At 50.4% G+C, this 22,002-nt stretch overlaps 1 protein-coding gene across 1 annotated transcript; it reads right to left on the bottom strand.

The window, feature by feature from the left end:
* Nucleotides 1-6,250: 6,250 nt before the first annotated feature.
* On the bottom strand, nucleotides 6,251-6,630 carry LOC111520584 (60S ribosomal protein L36a-like). Its single transcript, XM_023183459.2, has one exon. The coding sequence runs from the start codon at nucleotides 6,628-6,630 to the stop codon at nucleotides 6,310-6,312; it is 321 nt and encodes a 106-aa protein (XP_023039227.1). The 3' UTR covers nucleotides 6,251-6,309.
* Nucleotides 6,631-22,002: the final 15,372 nt, after the last annotated feature.

Raw genomic sequence — 22,002 nt, 5'->3', positions numbered from 1 at the left:
CACGCCATTCTCCTGCTTCAGCCTCCCGAGTAGCTGGGACTACAGGTGCCCACCACCACGCCCGGCTAATTTTTTGTATTTTTAGGAGAGAAGGGCTTTCACCATGTTAGCCAGCAGGGTCTGGATCTCCTGACCTCATGATCCACCCACCTCAGCCTCCCAAAGTGCTGGGATTATAGGCGTGAGCCACTGCGCCTGGTCTGCAAAATTTTTAAAATCTTCACCTTAATACTTTTTTATTTTATTTTATTTTGAATGATCAGCCTTTGTGGCCCCCTTTTTTGTCCCCCAACTTGAGATGCGTGAAAGCTTTTGGTTTCCCTGGGAGTGGGTGGAGGTAGCCAGGACTTACCTGCACACTGACTTAGACCAGTTGAATAAAAGTGCATACCTTAAAAAAAAAAAAGAAAAGAAAAGAAAAAAGAGAATAACCCACGGGCTCCCAGAATTGAAATGAAACCATTTTTTAAAAATACAATAAAAATTAATGAAATTCAAAACAGAGACATATTAGAAGTGCTCCCAAGATTCACAAGTTAGTTCTGTGAAAAGAGTAATAAAGACAAACTGTTAAGACAAATCAAGACTGATCAAGGAGGGAGGGAGGGAGGGGAGAGAGAGGAGAGAACGAATCTACAGCACTAGCAGTGAGAAGGAGCTGCAAGTACAAAGGCTGCCAGAGTTTCAACAAGTCATAAGAGGAGGCCATGAGCAACTCTATGGCAAACAATTTGAAATTGTAGCTGAAATGAATAAATTCATGGAAAAAGATAACACACAAACTAACTCAAGAAGAAAAGAAAACCTAAATATAACCACCACCTTGGATAAATGAAGCCAGAGTGTGACATAAGGAGGAAAAAGTCAAAGAACAGAAGGTCCAACCTTGTACAACTCTTCAAGCAAATATGAAAATAGGCTGTTATTTTTTTTCTATTCATTTTAGGAGGCTAGCATAACTTCAGTTCCAAAATTAGATAAGGACAGCGTAAGAAAGGGAAGTTACAGACCAGTCTTATTTTGAAGGCAGAAATCCTAAATAAAATACTAGCTAATCACATCCTGAGACAGGCAGTATGTTTTTCTGACCAACTTAGATTGATATCAGGAGATACATTCACGTCATAAGAATGACGTGACATTAGAAACTGTGTTAAAGTAAGGTCACATACTTGAGGAAATTTGGGGTGATGTCTTATTCAAGATGATATTGCTACGAACATCTTACAGCCAAGCTCTGGGAGACTCTGGGGATTCGATTCCAGGAACATTCAGGAGCTTCCATTCCAGTGGGGAAAACAATCAAAAGTGAACAGGTGGGAATGAATATACCAGCGGGGGGTGGTGTGTGCCTTGAACCAACACAAAAGGCAGCTGTTCTGTTACCCAGTGTCTGCCTCTGACAGGGACATAGGTTCTGGTTTGTTGTTGTTGTTGTTGTTTGTTTGCCTCCTGGGTTCAAGCGATTCTCCTGCCTCAGCCTCCCAAGTAGATGGGACTACAGGCATGTGCCACCACACCTGGCTAATTTTGTATTTTTAGTAGAGGAGGAGTTTCTCCATGTTGGTCAGGCTGGTCTCGAACTCCCGACATCGCAGCCTCCCAGAGTGCTGGGATTACAGACATGAGGCACCTCGCCAGGCTGGATACAGGTTCTTAATAACAATTGTTTCAGAGTAACACTTGCTTTCTCATAGCACAAAGCCCCTGGCCTGTTCTATCTCCACCCCTCTCTCTTTCTCCCCCATCTCTATCTTTATCTCCATCTCCATTCACGTCAGGGAATACATAAAATAGGTACTAATAAAATGTTCTGTTGGACAATATTGCTCTTTGGCATAAACTTTAGAATCAGCTCAACTATTTTCATTAAAAACTGTGTCATGATATGGAATAAAATTAGATTGAAGTTATATATCAGTTTGGAGAGAATGCACTTCTTTTCAGTGTGGAGCCTTCTTAGTCATGAATACGGTGTGTCTCCCCATTTGTTTACATCTCCTTTAAATCCTTCCAGTACGTTTTTAATCATTTTCTTCACAGATAAATAAATGTATTCCTATAAATCTTTCTTCACTACTGTTGTAAAGGATCTATACTTATAAAGTGTATTTTCTGTTGTTCCTGGTACATGAGAATGCACTTCATCTTGTTTTTGTTGTTGAATAGCAACCTTTTATCTTGGAGCCTAACTAAATTATCTTTTTTTTTTTTTTTTTTTTTTTTTTTCTGTAGATTCCTTTGGGTTTTCTAGGTGAATAGTCATAAATCTAAGAGTGGTAATAATTTTCTTCCTTTCTTTCCCATTCTTACATGATTTCTCCCTTGCCTTTTTAAATTTATTTAGTTTCTGGAGTTGCTAGGCTTTTTGCTAATATTGAAGGGGGAAAATGGTGTCACTTGGCATTCTTGTTATATTTTATTTATTTATTTTTAATTTAGATGGAGTCTCACTTTGTCGCCCAGGCCAGAGTGCAGTGACGCAGTCTTGGCTCACTGCTACCTCCGCCTCCTGGGTTCAAGTGATTCTCCTGCCTCAGCCTCCTGAGTAGCTGGAACTATAGGCGTGTGCCACTACGCCCGGTTTATTTTTGTATTTTTAGTAGAGACAGGGTTTCACCGTATTGGGCAAGCTGGTCTCAAACTCCTGATCTCATGATCTGCCCACCTTGGCCTCCCAAAGTGTTGAAATTATAGGCATGAGACACCGCACCTGACTTCCTATTATATTCTTGATTTGAAAGAATACTTTTAATATTTCACTATTAAGTGTAGTGTTTGCCGTAGATTTTTGGTAGCTGTTACCAGGTTGGGGAGGTTCCCTGCAATGCCTAGTTGGCTATTACATTCATTTTAAAAAATAATAAATAGAGACTGAATTTATCAGGAGAATTTCTGCAGCCCATGAGATGATCAGATGTTTTTCTTCTTTGATCTATGAACGGATTTTCTTTAAACATGTTTAAAATTAAATGTATTGCTTTTGACAAGTAAATATGTTCACATGGCCCTAAACTGAAAAGGCTGACAGTAGGAGATCCTTCACCTCCCTTGGAAAGGACTATGTCTCATGTTCATTTGTGTATATCCTGAGATATCCTTTACATAAAAGAAAAAATACATTATTCAAATTCTTTTCCATGCATATTGTATCAAAATATACAATTATTATTGTTAATTATTATTATTTTGAGACAGAGTTTCTGTCACCCAGGCTAGAGTGCAGTGGTGTGATCTCGGCTCACTGCAACTTCCGCCTCCCAGGCTCAAGCAATTCTCCTGCCTCAGCTTCCCCAGTAGCTGGGATTACAGGCACTCACCACCACGCCTGGCTAATTTTTGTTTTCAGTAGAGACGGGGTTTTGCCATATTGTCCAGGCTGGTCTTGAACTCCTGACCTCAAGTGATGCTCCCACCTTGGCCTCCCAAAGTGTTGGCATTACAGGCCTGAGCCACCATACCCAGCCCATAATATAGAATTATTCTGTGCCACACTTTTTTTTTTCCCCCTTAACAATCTGTCTTGGGCAGGTGCAGCGGCTCAATCCTGTAATCCCAGCACTTTGGGAGGCCGAGGCAGGTGGACACTTGCGCTCAGGAGTTGGAGACCAGCCTGGCCAACATGGTGAAACCCTGTCTCTACTAAAAGTACAAAAATTAGCTGGGCGTGGTGGTGGGCACCTGTAATTCCAGCTACTCTGGAGCCTGAGGCAGGAGAATCGCTTGAACCCGGCGGGGGTGGAGGTTGCAGTGAGCCAAGATCACACCACTGCACTCCAGCCTGGGCGACAGAGTGAGACTCTGTCTCAAAATATAAAAAAGTAAAAAATAAAGACAGCTGGGGTTGGCAGGGTAAGGTAGCACGGAGGAGAGCACGGGATCCCAGAGACCTGGAGAAGTTCCCTTCAAACTTCCAGGTGTGATAGTGCAGGCACTGGAGGAAACCACCCCAAACTGGCAAGGAACCTCCCAGAAAAAGATACGGGAGCAATCTTCAGAGCTCACTCACCACCAGAGGGGAAGCACCGCACAATTCGTAAGGTATTGAGCAGACTACGCAGAAAGGTTTCGCCTTAATAGAAGAAAGATTAGCTCTAGACTAGATGCTGCTTTTATTCTGCCTGACAAGGCTTGAAAGCGAGACCCATGCCATCACCAAGAAGATGAGGGGGAAAAGAACATAAAAATAGAAAAAAAGAAAGAAAAAGTATTACCCAGAAGGGCCAAACATAACTGCCTCCCAGAACAAATGTTAAGAACGGTTAAATGAATACAACAGTATCCAGCACCCAGCAAGGTAAAAGTTACGATGCCTGGCATCCAGGCCGGGCCCGGTGGCTCAAGCCTGTAATCCCAGCACTTTGGGAGGCCGAGACGGGCGGATCACGAGGTCAGGAGATCGAGACCATCCTGGCTAACACGGTGAAACCCCCTCTACTAAAAAAATACAAAAAACTACCCGGGCGAGGTGGCGGGCGCTTGTAGTCCCAGCTACTCCGGAGGCTGAGGCAGGAGAATGGCGTGAACCCGGGAGGCGGAGCTTGCAGTGAGCTGAGATCCAGCCACTGCACTCCAGCCTGGGTGACAGAACGAGACTCCATCTCAAAAAAAAAAACCGAAAGAAAAAAAAAAAATGCCTGGCATCCAATCAGAAATAAACAGGAATTCAAAGAAGCACAAAAATATGATCCATCGCGAGGAGAAAAATCAATCTATAGAAGCAGACTCACAAATGATAAAAGGAAAGAATTTGCACATAGGATATTAAAACAGCTATTATAATTGTATATTTTATGTCCAAGACATTAAAAGAAAGGATACTTACGTTAAAAAGAGACAAGGAAAATATTCTTAAAACACCCAAGGACTTCTAGAAATAAGAACTACAATGTCTGAGACAAAAATCACCCTAGATGAATTTGATGGCAGATTGGAGAACTAACTATCCAAATGAAACACAGAGAGAAAGGCCGGGTGTGGTGGCTCACGCCTGTAATCCCAGCACTTTGAGAGGCCAAGGTAGGTGGATCATGAGGTCAGGAGTTCGAGACCAGTTGACCAATATGGTGAAATCCCATCTCTACCAAAAAAGTACAAAAAAGAAAATTAGCCAGGTGTAGTGGCACATGCCTATAATCCCAGCTACTTGGGAGGCTGAGGCAGCAGAATCGCTTGAATCAAGGAGGTGGAGGTTGCAGTAAGCTGAGCTCGTACCATTGCACTCCAGCCTAGGCGACAGAGTGAGACTCTGTCTCAAAAAAAAAAAAAAAAAAAAAGACCGGGCATGGTGGCGGTGGCTCACGCCTGTAATCTCAGCACTTTGGGAGGCCGAGGTGGGTGGATCATGAGGTTAAGAGATGGAAACCATCCTGGCCAAAATGGTGAAACCCCGTCTCTACTAAAAATACAAAAAATTAGCCAGGCGTGGTGGCGGGTGCCTGTCATCCCAGTTACTCAGGAGGCTGAGGCAGGAGAATGGTGTGAACCTGGGAGGCAGAGCTTGCAGTGAGACGAGATTGCCCCACTGTACTCTAGACTGGGCAACAGAGTAAGACTCTGTCTCAAGAGAGAATAAAAAAAAAAAAAAGAAACACAGAGAGAAAAAAGACTAAAAGGAAAATCCCATCAAATACAAATGAACAAAGCATTGGTGAGCCGCGGGACCACTCCAAGCAGGCTAACATGCATGTAATGGAAAGTCCTCAAAGGATGGGTGCAGAAATTATTTGAAGAAATGCTAGCCGAAATGTTTTCAAACTTCATAAAATTTACAAACTCACAGATTCAAGCATTCCAATGAACCCCAAGCACAATAAACATGAATAAACGACAGGCGGGCACATCATGATTAAATTGCTTAAACCCAGCAATCTGTGCCAAAGGAAATATTTTGAAACAAGCATCTGTAGAAAAAGAATACATCACATACAGAGAAACCACATGAGAATGACAGCAGGTATCTTAGCAGAAGCAACACAATTTAGAATACAGTAAAGCAAGAGCTTTAAAGTTCTGGAAGAAAATAAAAAACTGTCAACTTTTTTTATATCCAGAAAAAATTTCTTGAAGGTAAAATAAACATCTTTTTTTTTTTTTCCAGCTAAAAGTTTTCATAACCGGCAGACAGACACAAAAAAAAAATTTCTTAAAGGACATCCCTCAAGCAGAAGAAAAATTATACTAGATGGAAGTTGATCTACACAAAGCGATGACAAATACCAGAAATGGTAGATTTTTTTTTTCTTTTTTCTTTTTTTTGAAGTGAACATAAACTCAAGATTTTACTGTCTTCATAATAAAAGATGACACTTAGAACTGGATCACTTGGCCCTTTCTCGTCTTATCTCCTCCCAGTTCAAAATGCTTGCATCTTTTAATAGCCAGCATTCTCTCAGATCTGCAGTTGGGCTCAACGCACTCAAGCCGTAGCACAATCTTCTTTGTAGTTTTAGCCTTTTTCCAGAAAATCGGCTTAGAGTGCCCACCATAGCCACTCTGCTTCCTGTCGTAACGCCGCGTTCCCGGGGCATACGGGGAATCCTTGCCCTTCTTGTCCTGGGTCACTTTGAGGGGCTGGTGCTTGTCATACCTCTTACAGAACGTCCGACGGGTTTTAGGGACGTTCACCATGTTTGCGTGAGCACTACTGGCAAGGAAAAGAGATTTTTCACATCTTTTAAAAAGATAACTGACTGTTTAAAACAAAAATAGTAAGAATGTAATTTGAAGCTTTTGTTTTTTTTTTGAGTCAGAGTCTCACTCTGTTGCCCAGACTGGAGTGTAGTGGCATGATCTCCACTCACTGCAACCTCCGCCTCCCAGGTTGAAGTGATTGTCCTGCCTCAGCCTCCCAAGTAGCTGGGATTACAGGTGTGTGCCACCATGGTCAGTTAATTTTTGTATTTTTAGTAGACACGGGATTTCACCATGTTGCCCGGGCTGGTCTTGAACTCCTGGCATCAAGTAATCCACCCGCCTTGGCTTCCCTAAGTGCTGGTATTACAGGTGTGAACAACTGTACCTGCTCATAATTTGAAGCTTATAACATGAAGTAAGTGAAATGTATGGCAACAAGAACACAGAGTCTGGGGAGGGGCAAGTAGAAATACACAGCTGTAAAGGTCCTATGCAATGCATAAAGTGCCAGACTGTGCCCAGCCAGATCCTAAAGTTTATATAAAAAGGCAAAAGATCCAGAATATCCAACGCAGTATTGAAGAAGAAGAACAAAGTTGAAGGACTGAGCCTACATGACCTCAAGATGTACTACAAAGCTACAGTAATGAAGACGGTGTGTTATCGGCAAAAGAATAGAAAAATAGACCAACGGGCAGAATAGAAAGCACAGAGGTAATAGGCTCATATAAATATAATAATCAACTGATCTTTGACACAGAAGTAAAGGCAATTCGACAGACAAAAGAAAATCATTTCAACAAATGGTGCTGGAACACCTGGACATGTGCGGAGAGCAAAAGAACCTAGGCATAGACCTTACTCCCTTCACAAAAATTAGCTTAAAATGGATTATGGACCTAAAAGCGTAGCAGAACTATAAAGCTCCTAGAAGATAACACAGGATAAAGTTTAGCTGAATCTGGGTTTGGTGATGACTTTTTTGTTTTGTTTCATTTTAAGATCCAGTCTTGCCCTGTTGCCCAAGCTGGACTGCAGTGGTGTGACGGTAGCTCACTGCAGCCACAACCTCCTGAGCTTAAGTGATCCTCCCACCTCAGTCTCCCGAGCAGCTAGGACCACGGGCATGCACCACCATGCCCAGCTGATGAGGAAATTTTTAGATACAGCACCAAAATTATGGCCCACGAAAAAAAATGTAGTAAGTTGGACTTATTAAAATTATAAACTTCTGCAGCGTAAAGGACACTGCTAAGAGAATGGAGTCACAAGGCACAGACTGGGAGAACATTTTAGAACATTTTGGTCAAACACACGTCTGATAACGACCTTGAATCCAAAATATACGAAGAACCCTTAAAATTCAGTAACTTAAAAAAATCCATTTAAGACAGTGCAAAAGGTATGAGCAGATGTCCTCCACCCCCAGAAAGGATCAACAGATGGGAAATAGGCCTATGTTTAGCAAATCAAACCCCAAAATGTGGAAAAAGGATAATGCTCATGACCAAGTGGGATTTATCCTGGGAATGCCAGGTTATTTTATCATGTTTTAAAACTCAGTGAATTTAATTCACCGTATTAACAGACTGAAAAAGAAAATGCCTGTGAACATCTCCACAGGTTCAGAAAAAGTTTTTCACAAAATCCAGTATCCATTCCTGATCAAAACTCCCAGCAAACAGAGAAGAAAAGGAAATTTCCTCAACCTGATTAAAAAAAATAAAAGTACAGAAAACCCTACAGCGAGCATCATCCTTAATGGTGAAAACTGAATGTTTTTCTCCTATGATCAGGAACAAGACAAGAATGTCTGCTCTCACAACTTCCATTCAACATTCACCGGGGTTTAGCCAGTGCAAAGAAAAAAAAAATTAATCCAGATTGAAAAGGAAGCACAAGTGTCTTTATTTTTGAAAGACATGATCATCTTTGAAGAAAAACCTACACAATCTATGAGAAAGTTACTAAAACTGATAAATTAGTTTGCACAGTTGTCGGATAGGTCAATGAATAAATATCAACTGTGTTTCTAGATAACAGCAACGAACACTCGAAGTTGCTTTTTTATTTATTAATTTTTTTTCGAGAAAGAGTCTTGTCAAATTTATCCTGAAGTATCTATTTTCAATTTGCTTCTAAATGGCCATTTTAAACATCAATTTCAGGCTGGGCACAGTGGCTCATGCCTGTAATCCCAGCACTTTGGGAGGCCAAGGCAGTACAGTGGTACAATCTCTGCTCACTGCAAGCTCCACCACCCGGGCTCTAGCAATTCTCCTGCCTCAGCCTCCTAAGTAGCAGGGGTTACGGGTGTGCTCTACCACGCCCAGCTAATTTTTTAATTTTTAGTGGGGATGGGTTTCACTATATTGGCTAGGCTGGTCTTGAACTCTTGACCTCAGGTGCTCTGCCTGCCTTGGCCTCTCAAAGTGCTGGGATTACAGGCATGAGCCACTGTGTCCAGCCCGAAACTGATGTTTAAAACGGCCATTTAGAAGAAAATTGAAAATAGATATTTCAGGATAAAAATGACAAACATGTCCAAGACCTGTACTCTGACACTCTAAATACACTAAGCAAAAGTAGAATACTAAGAAAATGGAGAGACACACAGTGTTCATGGATAGAATCAATATTGTCAACATGTCAGTTGTTCCCAAATTGATCTATAGGATCAACCCAATCCAAATCTCAAGACAATTTTTGTGTTTTTTTTTAAGAAATGGACAAGCTGATTTTATTTTATTTTATTTTATTTATTTATTTATTTATTTATTTATTTATTTATTTATTTTGAGATGGAGTCTGGCTCTGTCATCCAGCCTGGAGTGAGTGGCGCGATCTCGGCTCACTGCAAGCTCCGTCTCCCAGGTTCATGCCATTCTCCTGCCTCAGCCTCCCGAGTAGCTGGGACTACAGTACAGGCACCCACTACCATGGCTGGCTAATTTTTTGTATTTTTAGTAGAGACGGGGTTTCACCGTGTTAGCCAGGATGGTCTTGATCTCCTGACCTTGTGATCTGCCCACCTCGGCCTCCCAAAGTGCTGGGATTACCAGCGTGAACCACCGCACCCAGCATGAACAAGCTGATTTTAAAATGTGTATCAAAATACAAAGGATCTAAAATAACTAAAATCAAGCCAGGTGCTGTGGCTCATGCCTGTAATCCCAGCACTTTGGGAGGCCGAGGCGGGTGGATCACCTGAGGTCAGGAGCTCAAGACCAGCCTGGCCAACATAGTGAAACCCTGTCTCCACTAAAAATACAAAAATTAGCCAGGTGTGGTGGCGTGCAGGTGTAATCCCAGCTACTCAGAAGGCTGAGGCAGGAGAACCGCTTGGAACTGGGAGGCGGAGGTTACAGTCAGCTGAGATGGGGCCACTGCACTCCAGCCTGGGTGACAGAGCGAGACTTTGCCTCAAAATAAATAAATAAATAAATAAATAAATAAATAAATAAATGAATAAATAAATAAATAATCATCCAGGCTGTACAGTGCTGGTGTAAAGACACACAAATAGATACACGGGTCAGAATAGAATGCCGAGAAATAGATCCACAGGCATATGGACGACTGAATTCAACCAAATTGCCAAGGCAATTAAATAAAGAAAAGACTTTTCAACAAATGATGTTGGAACAACTGGATAGCCGTAACAATGAACTCCAATCCTTACCTCACATGATATACAAAAGCTAACTCAAAAACAGGCCTTATTGGAAGAGATAAAGCTATAACACTTCTAACAGAAAACATAGGTGAAAATCTTACTGATCTTGAGTTTAGCAAAGATTTATTAAACACAACATAAAAAACACTATTAGGCCGGGCGCAGTGGCTCACGCCTGTAATCCCAGCACTTTGGGAGGCCGAGGCGGGTGGATCACGAGGTCAGGAGATCAAGACCATCCTGGCCAACATGGTGAAACCCCGTCTCTACTAAAAATACAAAAACTAGCTGGGTGAGGTGGCGGGCAACTGTAGTCCCAGCTACTCGGGAGGCTGAGGCAGGAGAACGGCGTAAACCCGGGAGGCGGAGCTTGCAGTGAGCAGAGATTGCGCGACAGAGCAAGACTCCATCTCAAAACAAACAAACAAACAAACAAACAAAAAACACTATTAAAGAAAAAAAAGGCTGGGCGCAGTGGCTCATGCCTGTAATCCCATCACTTTGGGAGACCAAGGCAGGCGGATCACCTGAGGTCAAGAGTTCTAGACTAGCCTGGCCAACATGGTGAAACCCCATTGCTACTAAAAATACAAAAATTAGCTCCAGGTGCGGTGGCTCAAACCTGTAATCCCAGCACTTTGGGAGGCCAAGGTGGGTGGATCGTGTGAGGTCAGGAGTTCAAGACCAGCCTGGCCAACATGGTGAAACCCCATCTCTACTAAAATACAAAAGTTAGCCAGGCGTGGTGGTGGGTGCCTTAATCCCAGCTACTTGGGAGGCTGAGGCAGGAGAATCGCTTGAACTCAGGAAGCAGAGGTTGCAGTGAGCCAAGATCGCACCATTGCACTCTAGCCTGGGTGACAGAATGAGACTCCATCTCGCAAAAAAAAAAAAAAAAATGTCCACATATCTTCCATGCAACCCAGCAATCCCCTCCTAGATATTTACACAGGAGAAGCAAGAGCAGGTGTCAACACAGACTTGTATGGGCATGTTCCCAGCAGCTTCACTTGTAATCACCAAAAACTGGAATCCTCCCAAAATGCCGTGAACAGTTAGATGGAGAAACAGATTGTGCCCGTGATGGAAAAGTATTCTGCAATAATGATTGAGGAGCTATTGACTGTGATAGGCAGAACAATGGTCCCCCAAAAGATGTTCATGCCCTAATCCCGGGAAGCCGGGAATACATTAGGTTTATGCTGAAGGGGAATTGAGGTTGCAGATGGAATTAAGGTTGCTAAGCAGCTGGCCTTAAATAGGGAGATTATCCTGGATTATCTGAGTCAGCAATGAGATCACAAGATGCTTAAAAACAGAAGAAGGAGGCGGAAGAGGGGGTCAGAGTGCCGGAATGCGGGAAGGGCTAGCCTGGTCAACGCTGGCTTTGAAGATGGAGGTGGGCCGCCAGCCAAGGAAGGAAGGCAGCCTTGGGAGCTGAAGGGGCAGGCACGTGGATTTTCCATGTGAGCCTCCAGAGAAAGCACAGTCATTCCTGTTGACACCTTCATTTTGGCCTAGTGGGACCCATTTCAGAATTCTGGCCTCCAGAATTGTAAGGCTAATAGGTTTGTGTTGTTTTAAGCCACTCGGTATGTGGCAATTTGTGACAGTAGCCGGGAGAAAGTGAACACATTGACACATGCATGACACGAATACATCTCAAAATAATTATGCTGGACACACTGACACATGCAGTGACATGGTTACCTCTCAAAATAATTATGCCGAGTGAAAGACACCGGCAAAAAATAAGCACGTGCCGGCTGACCTCATCTATACAACCTTCTAGAAATGGAAACTCATCTACAAAAAGCAGAACAGTAGTTGTCTAGGAACAGGGATGGGGGTGGGGAGGAGGGGGGAACAGGGAGGGATGGTCAATGGGTCACAGCAGGGGCTGTGGAGGAAGTTCGTGATCTCGACCACGGAGATGCCTTCGTCAGCGCTCGCAGGTCTCAAAACCGGCCGAGTCGCACACTTCAGGCACGTGCAGTTGACGGCCCAACCGTTATCCAGTCATTTGCCGGGTAACCACAGGAGGCGATTTCATGGTTGTGTGAACATTGCAGAGTGCACTTACACAAACCCAGATGGTGCGGCCTGCCACACACCCAGGCTGCACGGTGGAGCCTACTGCTCCTAGGTGGCAGGCCCCCCAGCTGGGTGCTGAGCTGAATACCGCAGGCAACTAGAACACAACGGGAAGCATTTTCGTATCTCAACACAGAGAAGGTACCTCATTGTGCTACAGCCTTATGAGGCCTATGACATCACTAGGCGATAGAAACTTTTCAACCCCATTATAATCAGATGGAACCACCGGGGTCTAAGTGGTCCGTTAGACTTCAAATAAAATGATAAAAAGGCTGAGTGCTGTGGCTTTTACACCTATAATCTTAGCACTTTGGGAGGCCGAGGCAGGAGGATTGCTTGAGACCAGGAGTTTGAGACCAACCTAGACAACACAGTGAGACCCCGTCCGTACAAAACATTTAAAAATTAGCCGAGTGTGGTGGTGCATGTCTGTGATCCCAGCTGCTCAGGAGGCTGAGACGGGAGGATCACTTGAGCCCGGGAGGTTAAGGCTGCAGTGAACTGTGATCGCACCACTGCACTCCACCCTGGGTGATACAGTGAGACCTTATCTCCAAAGGGAAAAAAAAAAAGGTAAAAAAACAGTTTTAACCATGTGAATGTTCATAAGCTAGCAACAGTAAAAATGGGGTCAGATGGTTCAAAAGAAAGGTGTCAGATGTTGATTTGGGCTACGGGGAGACCCAGCCTCATTGAGGGGCTGGGGGGCTTCTCTGGGAGCAGCATCTGGGGCCAGATCTGCAGGACAGTACCGGTCAGTGCGCTGGGAGGAGGCGTCCGTAGACAGAGAGCTGGGCAGAGGCCACATGGGGAAGAGTTCCTGGGGTGAACGGGGGCCACCAAGGTCAGCAGGGGACCAAGACCACAGGGGACCTTGGGCTCCAGAACTCTGTTCCTGTAGCCAAGTGTGCTGGAAATCGCAGAGTCCTGGGGTAGAGGAACGGAGTCAGACGAGCCTTTAAACAAGAGCCTCCGCTGCCTGCACCAGGGTGAGCAAACTGTAAGGGCCCCAAGCCCTGCAGAAGAGAGAGGAAAGGCGGGCCCAGGTGGGCACCTGCCAGGAGAAGGGGTCTGGGAGAATAGGGGCTGGGAAGGTGTGGTGTTTGGGTTGAGAAGGGAGTTGAATCACTGTCTGCGATGGAAAGAACACAGAGCAGGTGCCAGTCCTCCTGCCGGGGTGCAGGTGAGTGCAGGGAGAATCTGCTGCAAGGCCCGGGCACCTTGGGAGGTGGGCATGAAAGCCAGGCAGAGGGTGCTGAGGCCCTGTTAGGGGTTCAGTCATGTCCCCCAAAATTCATGTGTTGAAGCCCTGATCCCCAGGACCTCAGAACTTTATTTGGAGATGGGTCTTTGCAGAGAGGAGTAAGTTAAAATGAGGTCTTTAGGATGGGCCCTAATCCTATAGGCCTGGTGTCCTTGTAAAAAGTGGAAATTAGGACGCGGACACACACAGAGGGGTGGCCCTGTGGGGACACAGCGAGAAGGAGGCCCCAGGAGAAGCCAGCCCCGCCCACACCTTGATCTCAGACTCCAGCCTCTAGAATATGAAAAAAATCTATGTCTGTTGTTTAACCTGCACAGTCTGTGGTCTCTGTTCAGGCAGCTCTAAGCAAATTCACCCACTGCTTTTCTGAACGAACCTCCGAGAGCTGGCTGAGTCCGTCACTAAGTCCAGGTATGAGTCTGCCATGGGCCCATCAGAGTTGGGGACCAGGAAGACCCTGCTGACCCTGGGCAGCCGACTGTGATGCAGAGAAGGTGGCAGGAGCGGATATGGGTGGGGAGGAGGGACAGCGTTCGAGGGGACAGGTCCTGAGCAGGGTAGACAGGGAGGGTCAGCTGGGAGAATTGGGGTTCATATGGGATGGAGCACGGGTGGGGTCAGCAAGAACCTGCAGCACAGGACGCAGGGCCACCCTCAGGCCCTAGTGGACGCTGCTTGTGTCTCCGGGCCCAGGGATGAAACCGCTGAGGCTGCCTCTGGCTGCGTTGCCCACCTCAGAGAGTGATGTGCCAGGCAGCCTGAGTGTGGGGTGCTGTGGGGGAGCCACCAGAGCCACCAGCCCCAGTTCTGCTCTCACCAGCGGCTGGGAAGGGAGAGACGGGTCACTCTCATCTCCTCCCCCAGACAGCGGGGAGGCGGTGGGACCTCTGTGGAGACGCCTGCTGGCACCTTGGTTCCCTCCTCCACAGTGGAGGGCGGGTGGGGCTGGGCCCTGGGCCAAGGACTCCTACGTCTCCACCTGGGGGCTCTGCTTAGTGACCAAGTTAAGGAGGATAAGAACAGGAGCCAGAGGGGCCTGGGAGAGCTGAGCGACCACCAGGGTCCAGCCAGGGATGGGGGCTGTGGGGGCCGAGGGCCAGAGCAGGCTGGGGGCCCTGGGCCGGCATGGGAGACGCCTGCCCACCATGTCACTTGGGATGTGTGGGAGCTCTGGCTTGAGCACCAGGCTCCGAGGTGACAATCCTGACTCCGTGACTTCATGGCTGCTGGAGCTGCCCTGCCTCTGTCTTCTTGCCTGTGAAGTGGGATCAAGTTTCTGTCTCTGTCAAAGGCGGAGCGGATGCCCCATCCTCAGCACTCTCCACACGACGTTCTGCCAGGCGATGGGGTGGATACTGGGGGAGGACCGTGAGTGAGTCGGGGCTTAAGGCAGGAGAGGAACAAAGAGTGGAACGGGTGGAGTGACTGCGGCCCCGGCCCACCTGGGGTTGCACACGTGGACTGACTGCGGTTCCTGGGCTTGAGAGGTGCCCGGACTGCAGGACTTTCAGTTTTACAAAGGTCAGCTGGTCACCCGGCACAAGGCCTGTAATAGTCTCTGACTAATTAACTGCTGGGGCAGATTACCACAAACACAGTGGCTTAAAACAACGCAAATCTGGCTGGGTGAGGTGGCTCAAGCCTGTAATCCCAGCACTTTGGGAGGCCGAGACGGGCGGATCATGAGGTCAGGAGATCGAGACCATCCTGGCTAACACGGTGAAACCCCGTCTCTACTAAAAATACAAAAAAAAACTAGCCGGGCGAGGTGGCGGGCGCCTGTAGTCTCAGCTACTCGGGAGGCTGAGGCAGGAGAATGGCGTAAGCCCGGGAGGCGGAGCTTGCAGTGAGCTGAGATCCGGCTACTGCACTCCAGCCTGGGCGACAGAGCAAGACTCCGCCTCAAAAAAAAAAAAAAAACCGCAAATCTATCATCTTGCAGTTTGGGAGGTCGCAAGTCCCACGCGGTTTTCACGGAGCTAATATCAAGGGGCCTCAGGGCGCCTCCCTTCTGGAGTCCCTAAGAGCAAATCCGTCTCTCCCTGTATCTCCCATTCTTGGAGGCTGCCAGCATTCTCTGGCTCACGGTCCCCTCTTCTGCCTTCAAGTCCAGCAGTGGCATCCGGTCTCCTGTGGCTCTGAGCCTCCCCTGCTCCTATCCTGATGCTTGTGATTGCCGTGAGCCTGTCCAGACATTCCAGAACAATCTCCCATCCCATGTGCCTTGACTTAACCACATCCGGAGGCCCCTTTGTCACGTAGGTCCTGGTGATTAGAACGCTGACATCTTCGGGGACCCTTTTCAGCCCAGCAAAAGAACAAAGGATGGGGTAGCAGGAAGGGGCAGGGAAAGACGTGGAGGGGCCGTGGGCAGAGGCTGGGTACTACTGAGGGGTCCAGAGACAGGAGGATGGGGTGAAGGGGGGCTCCTGCCCTGCTCCCTGCTGAGGTGAGGGGCCTGGCTCCACTCGCGGCAGGCCAGACCCACAGAGGTCTGGAGACAATCCTGCTTTGCTGGGCGTTGCGGCAAGCGCCTTCTCTTTCAGGGTAGGCTGTGGTGTGTGGCTGGCACCCCTGGGGTGCTGGGGTTTCTCCAGATGAGGGCACAGAAGCTCAGGAGGGGCATCCCTGGCCGGATTGTGAGCCACTGTGGCGAGGGGCCTGCTGGCTAGAAGGGCATCCTGCCCATGGGGGAGTGTGGCGTGGGGACCCGAACGCTGTGTTCACTGGGGCTATGTCCGGGGCACAGGGGAGGAGGACACACGACTGTGGGAGAACAGCGGGGACACTGCCCGTCACCCCAACAGGGATGTGACTGTTGCCAAACTGCAAAGGCAGCAAAAAAGCAAGATCAGGAGGTGTTGCACTGTCCCTTGTGCAACCTCCTCTGTCAGCGTCAGGGTTTTATCATGTGGGGCAAGGGATCAAGGCCCTGCCTGCTCCGCGGGGCCTGGGGGGATGAGACAAGGCAGCGAGTAAGAAAGGGCTTGGGGGCATGAAGCCGACTGCACTGGTGAGGGGTTGGTGGCTGCCATCTGTAGGTGACCCTTCGGGGCCACTGCCTTCCCAGCATCTTCTCCCTCCTTGCTGCTGGGACTGCATTGGAACCTGACCTAGGTCTCCACATGGACCCCCTGGGCTCTGTAATGTCACCCTCCCAGCTCCATGCCCTGGCCTCCTGAGTCCCCAGCTACAGTCTCACCCCCTCAGGACCTGGGCAGCTCACAGCCCCCTGGGAGGTAACAGCTCCCAGCGGTGAAACAGCTGTGACGGGGCTCCCATATGTGGTCTGCACCCTGGGATGGGAGGTCCGTCCTGGCTGAAGGTGGACGCCCCTTGTCATGGTCTCAGCAGTGGAAGGACAGGCTCAGCCGGGCCCAGGAGGCAGGAGGACACTGCCTGTGTGGGCAGAACCTACAACAGAGGCCAGGCAGGTGCACCAATGGGTGGGGCCTCTGCCAAAGGGCGTGGAAGAGCCGCCATCCAGCTGAGAGGCACAGCCTGTGTGTGCAGGCTGGACGGCTGTGGCAGAGAAGAGGGGCTGCCTGGACCACGGTGAGAGGCTGCAGAGCTGGGGAAGCGGCACGGTGCTGTGACTTCAGGCCAGCCTCACATGACAACCCCAGCACAGGGCCGCGGGAGCCACATCCAGAAAGGGAAGGAAGTCACTGGCGGGCCTGCAGACCACAGGAAGGGCCTCACACCATGTGCTCAGAGGTCACCTGGACTTGGGCCTCAGCGGTCGCTGGTGCACGACACTTGGGGAGGGAGTGAACTTTCCCGGGGGTTTCTCTTGCAGGCCAGGGGTCTGGGGTCAGGGCCCAGGGATGCTGTGGACGCCCTCAGTGGCCTCACAGCCTCGCCTCTGCCTCCCGGTGCTGACTCTGTGGCACCCCACTGGATTAGGGAACACCTTTCCCAGTGTCACAGCTGCCACCCTCTCACCTGCAGGGGTTACTCCTCCTGCTGCCAGATCCTTCCAGCAGCTTCGAGCACATCCTAGCGCATCCTGGCCACCACGTCACTTGCCTGCCCCTTCCCAGCCACACTCCCCGAGAGAGTCAGCCTCAGACACCAGCTCCCGGCACCTCCTCTCCACCTCCTTCAAACCTGAGCCACTCAGAGCTGCCCCAGCAAGGTCCTGAGGGCTGCACATGGCAGTGTCTGGGGCATCAGAGCATGGACGAGTCTCCCGGTCGCTTCTGCAAGCCCTTCCCGTGCTTGGCCCCACGACCTCCACAGGCATCCCCCTTTCCCCGCTGGCTGCTCTATCTCCGGCTTTGTCCCCTCCCCAGCTTTTCCTTGCTGCCTCTGTGTCCACCCTGACCCCTTACGATTTCCTGCAACCTCCAGGCTGGAAATCCTCTTGGGCTGAGGGGTTCCATGCGCATCTCGGCCAGGGCGCTCCGCACATCCCCAGACCTGCATCCCGCTGCCCGTCAGCCACACACTTGAGGCCTAGCAGCAAGTCACCCCTGGCAGTTCTGACCCTCCCCTTCAGACAGTCTCTTTCTCAGCCTCCCCTTCTAGGAGACATCCCCCGATCACCACCACCTCCGCCCATCCAGCCCACCAGCAAAATCTGCCACCTCACCCTGCCTTGTTGGTCACGACACCCCACACAGCCGCCTCATCTTCCTCCTCTGCTTCTCCCGCGCCCCATCACTCCACCCCTCTCTCAACGAGCGCCAGTGGCCCTGAGAGCCTGCTGAGGTGGTCCTCACCCTCCTGTTCTCAGCCCTGTAGATGCCCCACGGGACACTCAGTGTGCAGCCCGCAGGGTCCAGCTCCCTCCTCTGTACACTCCAGTGCCTGCCCGCCTGCACCCCTGGCCTGGGGCATTTGTGCCCGCTGGGCAGGAGGCTGGCTTCCTCCCTGCCTCTGTGTCCTTACCTGGACCCCAGGCATCCCCAGCAGTGGCCCCGCCCTTCCCCTTTACTGCTCTTCCAGTCACCACCCCTGTGTTTGTTACTACATCACTCATGTCCCTCATCCCCTGCTATTCGCTCCTGGAGGGCAGGGATTTCTGTCTGTTCTGCTCATCACAGCATCCACATCACGTCCGGCCACAGAATGTGTGGCACAAACCCTTGGCAAAGGGAGCAGTGAATGGACCAAGAAAGGGGGGGCCTCATCTCCCTGCTGTGGCAGCTCCGTCCCCGGGGCAGGCAAGGGCCTGCACTCTGCAGACAGGACCCTGCTGGGCCGTCTCTGTGGAGACTTTGGGAGCATGGCAGTTCACGATGGGGTCAGGGTGGCCCTACCCTGGGGGCTGCACCGTGACACGGGGCAGGGATATGGTGGCCCTTCCCACTCCTTGTGGCTCTGCTGCAAGGCCCCGAGAACCCCCTTTCCCTCTGCCCAGCTTGCACTCTCCTGTGTTAACTGTTGCCCAGACAGGGGCACAGTCCCTGCAAACTCAGTGGGGTGAGCGAGTGAGGGGCTATAGCGTGTCCCACGTGGGACCCAGAGAGAGAAGCCTCCTTGCCAACACTCCCAGCAGCACCCACCTGATCGCCCGTGAACAGACTCAGATGCCCTTACCATGGCATTCAAGGCTCTTCCAGCCTCCCTTGACCTCCCTGTCCAGCCTCCAGGGCTGCAGTTCACCTCCACCTGTGCACCCTCAGTCTGACCGAGCCAGCAGGACGGTGTGCTGGTCTCCCTGCACCTGCTTGTGTTGGGGCCCCTGCCCGGGCACCCTTCCCCCGAGGCCCTGCCTCTCCCAGCAGGCTCCCCACCCTCTGGCTGGCCTCCTCTTGGAAGTCGTCCTCCCTGCCTTGCAGGAGCTCCCTAGCCTGGTTGCCAGGCTTCTCCCAGGACCTGTGTGTGCTCCATGGCCCCAGGGGCAAAGAGCCCTGGGCTTCCTTGTGTGGCTGCCAAGCGGTCCAGAGCCAACAGAGAGGGGCAGGTTGAGGACGGACGTCACCATCCCATTTTACAGATTGGAGACTAAGGCTCAGACAGGTGAGTAACCCACGTGAAGTCACACACCTGGGGTCCTCTGTCTGTCACAGAGCCGCGCTTCCTGCTAGCATGATGCAGGGAGGTGTGGGGTATAATGCCGGGTAACTCGAGGGACGAGGGCTCTGTATCCGCGGCACCCACTGTGAGGCTTGGGGTCCCTCCAGGACTGGAAGGGGAGGCCTCAGCATCTGCCTCTGGGCAGGGCCCTGCCCCCAACTCAGGACCCCCATGCAGGCTGGAAGAATCAGGGCATTGTTCACAGAACAGAGGGGCCACCTGTCCCCGCCCACCACTCCCTGCCCCTGTGAGTCACTGCTACAAAGAGAGGGGGTGTCACAGGCCCAGACCCGTTTGTCCAGCTGCCTGGGAGGGGCAGGGTACCACAGAGGAGCTGGCATCCCGAGAATGGGTGAGTGTTGACCACCACCACGGTCCCACCCTGTGGAACAGGCCTTTTGGCTGTGGTGGGAGGCAGGCGAGGGCTGCGGGAGGGTGATAAGGCCTTTTCCTCGACTGGGACCAGATCAGGCCACAGCAGAACAGGTTCTCCCAGGAGACAGGAAGTGCCTATGCCCAGGCTCCATGCAGCTCCGGCTCTCCCCTCCCTTCGCACCCCCACAATGAGTTCATGACGGGGTCAGGGTGGCCCTACCCTGGGGGCTGCACCGAGACGTGGGGCAGGGATACGGTGGCCCTTCCCACTCCCTGTGGCTCTGCTGCGAGGACTTCTTGGGGTGAACTGACGAGGTTTGGAGGCAAGATGGCCTGGGCCCTTCTGGGTGGGGAAGTCAGGGCCCCTTTAGAATGGCTGGCCCAGTGTGAGGCTAGAGGCTGGTCACTGGCCACATCTGGGGGTGGAGGTAAGAGCAGATATTTGGACAGCGCCTGAGGCCCCTGGGGCCAGGAGGGGGCACCTTGCTCCAACGCCCTCCAGCTACTGAGGCACAAGTCATGCCTCTGTTCTGTGGGACATTCAGATGTCCTAAGAGCCCCTAGGGGAAAGCCACAGGTATTACCCAACTCTTCCTGACACTCACAAGCCCAACACCAGAAACAAGCATCTCAGGCCAACCCAGTCTGTGTGAACAGGGGCAGAACCATCAACCACCAGGACCGCCCTAGCTAAACCGAGCAGCCCATCCCACCCAACCCAACAGCAGAGGCCCCATAGGCCCCAGATTGCCCTGATGGCCCCATCCCACCAGCTCAGCCCCCCGTGGTCCCATCCCACCAGCTCAGCCCTCCGTGGTCCCATCCCACCAGCTCAGCCCTCCGTGGTCCCAATCCTACCTAACTCAGCCCTGATGGTTCCCTCCCACCAGCTCAGCCCTGATGACTCCTCCCACCCAGCCCACCCCAGCTCCTCAACTCAGCCTCTCTCAGTGTATCCCTCTCTGCCCCAAGCTTCATCACCAGACACTCCAGTTCTGGAGTAGGGGGCTTCAGGATCCAGGCCCCTCCCCCTGCCCTTACTCCTCTGGCTTGCCCTTGTTTTCACACAGACGCCACCACCAGTTGGTCCCTTCCAGAGCTCCGTCTGAACTCCACCAGCCTTGCTTCTGGCCTCACCCTGCAGGTCCAGGGGACACCTCCACTTGTGAGTTCAGTCCGTGGGCACTGCACACTCTCTTGGCCCCAAATTGAATCCCTCTTCCTCACCCAACATTCTCCATTTCAACAAATGGCAGTGTTGTGGGTAAAATAATACCTCCTGCAGAGACGTTGACGTCCTCATCCCTGACATCGGTGAGATGTGGACTTACCAGGACAAGGGCACTTTGAGGATGTGACTCAACAAATCTCGAGACGGGAGGTTATCCTAGATTATCGGGGTGGGCCCCCAGTCATCACAGGGGTCCCTTGGAGGGAAAGGCAGGGGAGGAGGCAGAGAAGGCGATGAGAAGATGGAAGCAGGTTAGAGTGCTGGCTTTGAAGACGTAGGTAGGGCCCAGCCAAGACCCAGCCAAGGCAGCCTCTAGAAACGGGCAAAGCCAAGGAACAGGTTCGCCCTTGGAGCCTCCAGAAGGAACCAGCCCTGCTGGCACCTCGACTTCAGCCCAGTGACACTGAGTCTGCCTCCGGAATTATGAGACAATGACTATGTGTCGTTTTAGCCACCCAGTATGTGGGCAGCTCTGCTCCTGTGGGACTTGCGCTGGAACCTGGCTGCCATCCTTATTTCTAGGAGAAGCAGAGGGAAAGAAGTAAATGCTGCCTTCCTCCTCTCCATCCCCCTCTCCATCTCCCTCTCCAACCCCTCTCCATCCACCTCTCCATCCCCTTTCCATCCCCTCTGCATCCCCCTCTCCATCCCCTTCTCCATCCACCTCTCCATCCCCCTCTCCATCCCCTCTCCATCCAC

Source organism: Piliocolobus tephrosceles, chromosome 13 (genome assembly GCF_002776525.5).
Source record: "Piliocolobus tephrosceles isolate RC106 chromosome 13, ASM277652v3, whole genome shotgun sequence".
Lineage (NCBI taxonomy): Eukaryota > Metazoa > Chordata > Mammalia > Primates > Cercopithecidae > Piliocolobus > Piliocolobus tephrosceles.
The sequence above is the reverse complement of the archived record's forward strand: the minus strand, read 5'-3'. Positions and strand labels throughout refer to the sequence as shown.